The sequence below is a fragment of the Aethina tumida genome, chromosome 1 (genome assembly GCF_024364675.1).
Source record: "Aethina tumida isolate Nest 87 chromosome 1, icAetTumi1.1, whole genome shotgun sequence".
Lineage (NCBI taxonomy): Eukaryota > Metazoa > Arthropoda > Insecta > Coleoptera > Nitidulidae > Aethina > Aethina tumida.
Window position 1 is genome coordinate 13522008 of NC_065435.1, and position 10517 is coordinate 13532524.

Here is a 10517-nt window from a genome sequence, read left to right on the forward strand (position 1 = left end):
TTTGGCCTTAAATGAAAAACTACAGAGTAATTTTTTTGTCATAAAAATTAATCGTACTAGCAATATTTTTCTACAAAATCTAACTACACCACTGGATTAACCACCCCCTAAAATGGGTAAATACCAAATTTCATAAAAAAATAATGCATATTTATAATTTTATAGAAATATTAAAAATGAATTCTTGAATTTATTTTTTTTAATGAAGTAGTCTATGGAATAAACAAATTATCTTATTTGAAATAAAATCTCTACAGTGTACTTCAAATAATTTATTTATCCTTTAAGAATCATACAAACTTATACAATCTTTCGCACCATCGTTTTTTTAAGAGAGCAAACAAAAAAATTGAGGCTAAAAGTACAAAAGTAACTATTTTCTTTTGTTCTCGCACAGCCTTGTATTATCACCCACAAAACCGAAAAATTGAGGTTCAGTGTAGTTAAAGAGATTGTGACGAGGACAGAATACATCAATACAAAAAATTGAATGCAGTATTTTTTTTAATAATCAAACACAGGTGACGTAGGACAAACTTTAAGAGTCAAATCTAAAATGTATGGAGTCATTACTTAATTAAACAAAAAGTAAATATGTAGTGGTGGAACGGTACTTAATGATAAAAATGTGATAGAGTGCCAGGTTTTCTTATAATTTGCCCCATCCATTAAAAGCACAGGGTTCAGACGAAAAGTATTAAGATTAAGTTCTACTAAAAATACTTATTTCTTACATTATGTATCACAAAGATCAATAATTAATCCTATAAACCAGTAGGCAGAAATAAGTAATTAAAATTAAAGGTGCTGCCACAAAGTTAAAAAAAAAATAATACAAAAAAACATATAACACTAAGTTATATTATTTAAGACGCTGTTCCTCTGAACCCCAAAAGTACACCTATGAAAATCTATGTATTTTTCGAGATTCATTTATACATTAAAAATATACAACTAATCTTCAAACCAAGATATACATAGCATCAAAAACTCACATTACTAAAGTTGATTAAAGCTGCTTGAATAATCACACTAATAAGAGTATGGGTTATTCTTTAATAACTTTAAAAAAATATGAGATCTTTATGCAACTGCCATTTAGACATCAAGAACAAATATGTAATCTCACTTACTACATTATATTTTTGTAAGCATCAGTACTAAGCTTACAACATCAATTTAAAGAGTTTAAAAAATTGCTTTTGTGTGGAGAAGGGAATAGATTTAAGGGAACGGAAATTACAACAATTTAAATAGAGATTTGAACAAGTCTAAACATGAAACAACAATGACTATTTTTTTTTTGTTTGTGTGTGTTATATACACGTGAGATTCCAAATTCATCTTTTTACCCAGTGGAACTGTTTACGAGGAAACTTTTGGTGCAGTTTCCGTGGATGTGGTCTTGTTCGGGGTGGTTCCACCCGGTACAAACTCAGCTGCCAGCGGATTCAAATTGCTTCCCTTCACGTCGACGTTGTCCAGTTTTAAGTTGTTGATGAGGTTAGCCACTTCATTGGTCGACCTAAAACAATTTTATACATGTTAAATATAATTTTTTTGAATTGACTTACATGGTTTTTGCACAAAAACTTTCAAAGCCATTTAATAATAAAGGAAGTGTGCTAAATGATTTGTGTTTATTAAATTTCTAATAGTTTCTTCAAAAGTATTTTTTATTTCATATTAGTTTCATTTTATTTGTACATCAAATTTTATCTTTTGTATATTTAAAATGAATTTAAACAGTAGTGGCCATAATTGTATAACAAATTGTTAATGTTAAATTAAATAGCACATGTTTAATAATTAAAGATTGCTTTAAAATTTAAAGTTATATTTATGACCAGTTCAATTCAGAAAAATATATGTAACTTTTTATAGAATAACAATATTGTAGTTTATACAATACTGTATTAAACAACAAATTAATACCAATACACATATGAACTCTTATTTTATTGGTATTGTTTGTATCATTTTAAAATGTACATATTATGTTATGTTAAGACATTTTGTATATCTATATTACTATTATCATTTATTTTGTATTTTAAATTTGTATTGTTGTTTATGAAAAATAAAAAATATTTTTATGAATTCAATTTTTGTCTTTCCTATAAAGATTAATATTATTGTTACTATATAAAATTTACAGGTCAGAAGGTTGATAATGTAGTTTTAGATATTTAAATATAGAATGTGCTTGGACTATTTGTTTTTATAACCGGTTTCTTCACAAATAGGAACAAATTTTGATAAAACTAATCTTGTAATTAGGTGGTATAATTTATCTTAAGTATTATTTTAAAATAGACTTGTTTGTTTTTAATCAGAAACATTTTCTAATACAAACTTTGTATACATGTATTATAATTTAGGTTATTTGTTTTGAATTTCTATTACTGTGTTAACTATAAATACAAATTTACGTGTATTATTTCGTTTCTTTATGATCTAATATCATTTTAGTTACCGATATTTAAGTAAAAAAACTTTTATTTATTTTTCTACTAAAATCTGAAAACAAGTGTATAAATTCTTTTATTATTATATAAAAGTATTAATAGTCAATATAAACAATGAAAATTTAAATATTATTGAGTACAACATGTACTTAAATTACAAACTTACGCACGTTTTGTTTATGAAAGTATCGGTCAATAATCGCTTGATCAAGAGTATCAAATAAAATGCTGATTTGTTCATAAACACGAAATAAATTTTGTTCATATACAGGGTGTCTCCGAAACTTCTATACAGAATTCTCGAGCACGATTTACCATAGTACAAAAGTTCACAATTATGGAGATGTAGTGTTAATAATAATTTATTTGACCTCGAGAATATTGTACAGAAGACACCCTGTATACTTGAAAAGTTATATTTACTTCCATATTTTTTTACTAAAAAATAAACTGTTATTTTCTTACATTAACAATCAATTTCAATTTAATATTATTTTATACATTTCATTTATATTTAAATGATATATTAAGAGAGTATTTTAATTCTAGCATAGTTGGAATATATATTTCACAACTAGATACATAATAATTAAAATTAATGACAACAAACTTCTGTTTAAAAATACCCATATTTAACATTGTCCTGAAATATGTGACCTGAGTGAGTAAACACATGCATTATTTGTAGTAAACACATTCAATTTTTAAATCAAAACAAATATGAATTGACAAAAACAATGTACAAAATGAAAATTAAAGCTGAGGAAATCAGTGCATATTAAACCATTATACTAATTTCAATGCCACTGTACTAAACCAGAGAAAGTATACAGATTTGTATGCAAGAGACATCAAGGATCTTTTTCAAGTTTAAGCTATTTGGAAATACATTACTCATTTGTAATTGGCCTTTTTTTTTAAAGGATTATTATTACTCAAACACTAAGTGTGACCTTATTGGATGTTCGACAGAAAGTGGTGGAAAAAAAAAGCCAAAGCCAAAAGTGTGTAATAATAAATAAATAAAATACTCACTCCTGTGTTGCAGAACTAGGAGTCGTACGCTCTGAATTTTCATCATCAAGCATGGCTTCGATACACTGTTCCATCAGTGCCTCTTCCTCCAATCTTTGCATGACCTAACAAATTGTAGAGTTATGTTTTATGCTGTTTGGATGTGTCTTAAGCACCTACCTCTTTATCAAACTCCTCTTCATTCTCCATCCAGAGGTACTCAGAGAAGTCCTCTTGAGCATTGAATTCCTCCACCCCTGTGTTCTCAATGGTCTCAGAGAAGTAGGAATTCTCTTCATAGTCATATATACCATTGTCGTTGGCGTGACTTCCTGGCATTTTCATACTCTGCAATCACAAAAACTCATATAAATATGTTTGTTGAAATGAAGAGATTCACTCTATATCCACCATTTTAGGCACTGGAACAATTTGACAAAAAAACAAGTCTTACGACCGTTCGACTGGTCACTAACGTGGTAATTCTTTAACGATATTACAAATTCTGTGTGAAATGATTAAACAAACGTTTAGTTTATTGAAAACTAGGGACCAATATGCGAATTCACCTTTTCTGTTGTCACTTTGAGCCAAACAAACAACTTTGAACCGTAGAACGTAAATGTCGTCTCGGAATCGTCTAGTTTTGTGTTCCAACGCCAGGCGGTGAGAAGAAGTGCGTAATTGGAACACGCGCAACGTTGGTTGCCTACCGTGCGGCGTAATTTTGCCGCTAAAGTAAATTATGAAAGTTCAATTAATTCGAGTTAAGGTGAAACTCTAATATTAAAAATCATTCGATTGTTGCTCACTTTCGAATAAAATGTCTAATTGTTTATTACTATATTAAAAAACTTATATTGTTTTGTTGATTAATCATTTAATTTTATAAAACGTAGGTAGTTTATTTTGTTTTATTACAAATTCATTTCTTTATGTAATTTGCTTGATTTGCTAAAATAAATGGCATTGAATAAGAAACCAATATAATTTGAAACATGTAAACCATTCATTAGAATTATACTCAACTATAAGCAGTAGCGGCTCGTTAAGGTTTGAGTCTGGTGAGGCACATCATATATAAAACAAAAAAGCTTTGGCAATAAAAAACATGTTCAACAAAATAATTTATTTATTACTGTACTTCAAATTTGTCGTACCTAGATATATTAAATCTACGGTTTTTTGTCCCGTATTTGTTAAAGTATTTAAATTAGGAATTGGACGGTTTAACTTTTTAACAATAAACATTTTGTCGTAATAATTTAAACAGGAAATACAAATTTATTTAATAAAAAATCCCCAACAGCATTTCTTATGTTAATAAATTCATTCGTGCTATGACTCCATATCTTAATAAAAAAGATATGCAGTTTTAAAAATCTCTTTATAGCTGAATCCATTACACACAGATACGAAGTCTTTGAAACTGAAAACTCGGTAACGTTCTGGAACTTCGTTTGTTTAGGTATCTCATTGGGTAAAGGCACACCTCAGCTCTATTACCATTAAAAGAACTGCCCGACCTTAAAGCGCATGCGTGAATGTTGGTACCAATTTGAAATTTTCAAGACTTCCTTATGAAACGAATTGGCGCGAAGAGCCAATTTAAAAGTGCCTCTGGAGCTTTCACATAAAATATTCATTGCAATTTAATGTAAAACTGTTATTGTTTGTTTAATTGTCTGTTTTAAAACAACATTCTGTGTTTGTTAAAGAAGAAAAATATAAAAAAAATATTTCTTTAATATTAACGTTATGACTAAATAACTTTCATAGATGTGGGACTACCCATAAATAGAGCGGAGATAGATACTGTTCAAAATATGAAGTAATTTGAGAAGTATTAAGCTAATAAAGTGAACTGACAATCATTATAAATATTAAATTAAAGAACTATAAGAACTACATAATGCCACATCTATCACCATCCTATTGTTAAAATTAACAATATATAAAATAACATAAAATCTCTTAAATTCACATAAAATTATATTAATATAATACGTAGGGTACCAGATAAGTGTTTCCTTATAATAAGTCAATTTAAATTGGGAGCAACTTTGTATGGGTCATTATAACTTGAGCAATTATATTAAATGTCCGGTTCGAAAACCGCTTGGACCAGGTTATGGTCTAAGGCCAGGTTGTCTGTGTATTAGATTGCGCACCATAATAAATTAATAAAATAAAATCGAAATATATTATTTAATTTTTCTTTAAATTTCATTTAATTCACATTAAATTCCTATTGTTTTAATTCTGAGTAAAAAACTAAGTAAAATATTTACTATATTTTTCAAGACTATGTACTCGTTAAGCTACACACAAAGGTGGTCAACTAACTGATGATATAAAATTAAATCATTTCTAAAATAAGCAAAGTAACGGTTAACAGTCATTTATTAATACCGTCAATTGATTGAGGCTTGCTTTGTATTTAATTAATTACTTTGATTTTGTTGTTGTGTATAAAACAATGTTTTAGTATGCATAACAGCATATGATTGGACTCCATATACATATTTAAAATATTACGAATTTATGTTAGTGACATAATAAGATTTTACTTTCTATTAAAATATAAATTGATTTGTTGTTATATTTACCGTGTTTTATATGTAGATAGAAGAGATAATTTAAGTGATCAGTAGACAAGGTTTGGTAACAATCAGTTTTAAGTAAAAAAATAAGCAAAAAAATTAATTAATAATATTAAAATTACATACCATGTCTAAACGTTGGGCTACAGTTGCACAAAAAGAAACAGACATCTTGAAAAAAAAATTACAAGTCATTCATAAATATACAGTGTGTGTATAATTGGTTAAATTATATTTCAATTTGGTGTCTTTCTTTTGTTGATATTCTGTAGAAATATTAGACACAAAGTAGTGGAATGAATAATACATAAGAATATTTATGTATGTTGTATACCACCACAAGTTGATTCGAAGTTATAAGCAAACATTGTATACAGTGTGGAGACATCTAATATATTAAACTGAGCTACGTAAACAAGAAAGAAAAGTGATCTAGGCTTACCACAAGTTGTCAAAAATTAATTATGAAAATAATCCACAAAAAGTTATGATTAATAAATCTACGTAGTATAAAAATACATTTAATATCTAATTATGTTGTTATCATTTCTTTTTGTATAATGTAAATATAATTAGAACGTAATATTTTAGCAATAATCTATGGATGAAGATTACGACCCCCAATATAATATCTATATTTACATTGAATATATTAAAAGCTTAAAAAATACCAAAAGTCTCCATTATAAATTTGAACAAAATGTTAAAAGTCACGTTTAAAAAAAACTTCGCTGAAATTCGTAGATAATTTTAAAATAAAAATCTATATTTAAAGCTATTAAATTTACATTAAGTTTAATCAACTTGAAAAAATAAACATTTAAATTTAATGGTAGTTTAATAAATTTATCTTTCTTTGTCTTTTATGCATCTTCATTAAATTTTATCTCTGTACAAAGAAATATTGAGGGACGACACCCACAATTCAAGTCCTTTAATGTTTTTTTCCAAATAATATAATTTAAAACGTCTTTGATTGGATGTGACAAAACTGAGATCACATTTTTTCTTGTAACCGTAAATTATTATATCCTTTGTGTCACTTACGACTTGTACAATATACAATGACAAATTTGATGTCAAGAAGAGTAATAAAAAAACTGATCTTAATTTAATTATGTACATGCTGATGGTAAATAATTTAAATTTACATATAAATAACACGAATTACTCTTATGTGTATACATATATATACAAAGAGACAAATTAATATAGATTTAATTTAATGGGTCATATGATCAAAAATTCTTTGCATAATTAAAAATTATAATTACAAAAATGATGCCTTACTTGGTTGTAACCTGAAATAACCGGAATCGTGGATTTTTAATGGTCTATTAACAAGAAAAAAATGTCATTGATGCAAATTAAGTAATAATCATCATTTATCAAACTGGGATGTGTTCATAAAATTTCCGTAAATAATCTCAAGATGGGTTAAGATTAATTCTGGTATTTACTTGTCATACAAGCTGACGTTTACTAATAAACTTGTGGCCCGATATGATCGGTAACACTTATTTTAACATTGGATTTTTAATCAGTCAGTTAATTGGCTTATTTTTTTGTTCGGAATAACCTACGCCGAATGTGTGATTGAATATTTATTCTGGGTAGGTAAATGATCTGTATAATTTATAGAGATTAAATAAATGTAAATTAGATGCTACGTAAATATTCTGATGAACTACAGAGCTTTTAAGAAATTTTAATATTAAATGGATCTTTGTTGTTCTATGGCTTAAACAACAGATAATCCGTGGTTTTAATATGAAAAAATACAAGGAACTGTAAATATAACTGTCGAATAAGAGTTAATGATATCATTGAGGACTGATCTAGTAAGTTTTATTTCGTTTAACGAAAACCCAAGTTTAATTGGTTCTGAAGAAGTGTCAGCAGTAGCCTCCCGCAACAGTTTAATGAGTTGCGTCATACTGACTGATCATTTTCGTACGTTTCTTTGTATTTTATTGTTTTCGAAAGTGACAGAAAATTTCGGTATTAATGTTATCCGTCACATAGTTAGGTTAAGAACTTAATGTCACTTTTTATGTTAATTCTAACACATTCGTTTTTTTTTGTCGTATGTTTAACTTTCTTAAGAGCTTTGATAAAGTAGTTGGCTACTCTAAATCAATTTAATCTAAAACAAGCAGTTAAGAAGTGTTAAGTGAATAAAATTTATACTCCTAATAGCTTTCTTTTGTAACAATACCTCTTATCCAATTAGATTTATCGTTATTGATGTTGAATTATCTTGTAATATGTTAAATTACCAGTTTTAATGTATGTGAAATAGAAATAAAAATTGTGTTTAGATACCAAATAATTTTATCTGTGTTGATCTTAATTTAGATATTTGAAACATCGAGAAACAAGGGAACTTTTGGGATGTTTTAGTGTACTGATTAGTCGGTCTTTGATGACAAAAAGGCCGGACAATAAAATTGATATGAGTGTATTTATGTATTGTTTTCTATAACTTGAATGAATTATTAAACAAATGTTTTTTATTAGTATACTTTTGTTATAATTATTATTTTAATGTTTCTCTAATATTTATTTTTGACAAAAAATTTAATCATTTTTATCTCGAAATTGTAAGAAAATATATTTTTTTGAAATAAGCATCTTTTATTATTTAAAAAAATAGCCAATACAGGGTGATTCACCCAACATTTTCTTTAGAAGTTTATGGAGAACGAAAAAAAGTATTGATTTGAAATTTTTATAGATTATAGATATTTTTATAAATTGATTTGAACCATTTTCTAATTTATTTTGAATAAAATTTTATTTCCGGTTTTGCCAGAAGCGTTATTTTCATCGGAGCACCCTGTATATTTTTAGATTTTTAAATTCTATAAGTAATTACAAATAAAATTGTTGTACCCTGTACCATATCTAAATTCAATAGTTTTTGAGTTATTAATTTTTTTCCAAAAATTATGACAGATTCATAGTCTAACTGAAATGTCTATAAGGCCACTAAGACTAGAAAGTTGATGGCTTCACAGACATTTTAGTTAGACCAACAATCTGTCAAAATTTTTGGAAAAACATGAATATCTCAAAAACTAATGGGTTTAACTATAAGACATGGTATATCTATTTTATTTGCAATTGCTTGTAGAATTTAAAAATCGAAAAATATACAGGGTGTTCCATTGAAAATAATAAAGTTGATGTCACTTCCGGCGAAACCGGAAATTAAATTTTGTTCAAATTGAATTAGAAAAGTAGTTCAAATCAAGCTATAGTTGCTATACAAATTTCAAATCAATACATTTTTCCGTTCTCCATAAACTCCATAAATGAATATTTTAGGTGAGTCACCCCGTATATTACTTTAAAATATCACTAATATTTAAAAATATATATATTAATTTTAATAAAAAATATTTTTTTTTTCAAATAATTCGAAGACAAACTAAGTATTTTTAAGTGTTGAACTAATTTAATTCAATCATAATTAACCAGAATTAAGATAATTATTTTAAATTATGAATTCACTAAGAAAATATTTAAAATCTCATGAAACCGTATAATTTAGCAATAAACAACTTAACTATGTGCTACTTTAAACTAAATACAGTTTAGTATAATAATAATTTATTTATTATAAGCGTGTCTGGAAAACTGTAAAGGACATTATAAAATTATCTGAAATTTGCATTTTATAATTTATTGCAATAAATTTCGATTTGTTTATGGGAGTACAACAGTATTTTTGTGTTGTGTTGTTTTATTATTTGAATATTAATTCAGTTATGAATACATACATCAAAAATATCAACAACAAAATGAGAATATTTCATATTTACCTGTTAATTAAGAAAATAAAAAAAGTATAAGAAACATGTATTTTAAGCTAAAAATACCTTCTTTATTAATTTAATTTATTATTTTTAATTAATTGTAAAAAATACATACTAATATATATATATATACTAATAATATATAATTTAAATTGTTTAGTACTCATTAAGTTAATTGGGAGGTTTTCCAACAAAGTTAATCAATTTGTTGTAATGGGTGTGTTTATTGTTACACATGTAATATCAAATAACAACAAAAATAAATGCATCATAAGTAAATGGTAAAACAACTAATGAACGTCTGTTAATTAATGTAAATTGCTCTTAATTGTATGAAACAAGTGAAGAAAAAGTTGAAGGGTGGTTTCTTGTCCTGCTGGCTAATCGAAGAAGTTTTTTATTTTCCGTTGCATTACTAATTACTAATTATTATAGTTTGTTGAAGTGTGATCATGTAATTGGTCCTTTAGTATAAACAAGATCCTTTGGTCTCTTGCAAATTGAATCCTATCTTCAGATCCGTGGTGGGGGAAGATGCATGTCTCACGTTTTATAAGAGGGACTTTTAACCAAAGAAACATTGTACGGTCATCAGCTAGACTCAACTGTTT

At 26.7% G+C, this 10517-nt stretch overlaps 1 protein-coding gene across 3 annotated transcripts; it reads right to left on the reverse strand.

The window, feature by feature from the left end:
- Positions 1–257: 257 nt before the first annotated feature.
- Positions 258–6353, reverse strand: LOC109599717 (polyadenylate-binding protein-interacting protein 2B). Of its 3 annotated transcripts, none has more exons than XM_020015736.2 (4): positions 6212–6353; positions 3663–3830; positions 3504–3607; positions 258–1525 (listed from the first exon to the last, which is right to left on the reverse strand). In XM_020015736.2, the coding sequence occupies exons 1-4, from the start codon at positions 6278–6280 to the stop codon at positions 1366–1368; spliced, it is 501 nt and encodes a 166-aa protein (XP_019871295.2). In that variant the 5' UTR covers positions 6281–6353; the 3' UTR covers positions 258–1365. The 3 variants fall into 3 exon arrangements, with proteins under 3 accessions (XP_019871295.2, XP_019871297.1, XP_019871296.1); XM_020015738.2 differs by lacking the exon at positions 6212–6353 and adding an exon at positions 4052–4158; XM_020015737.2 differs by lacking the exon at positions 6212–6353 and adding an exon at positions 3894–4044.
- Between the last annotated feature and the right edge of the window lie 4164 nt (positions 6354–10517).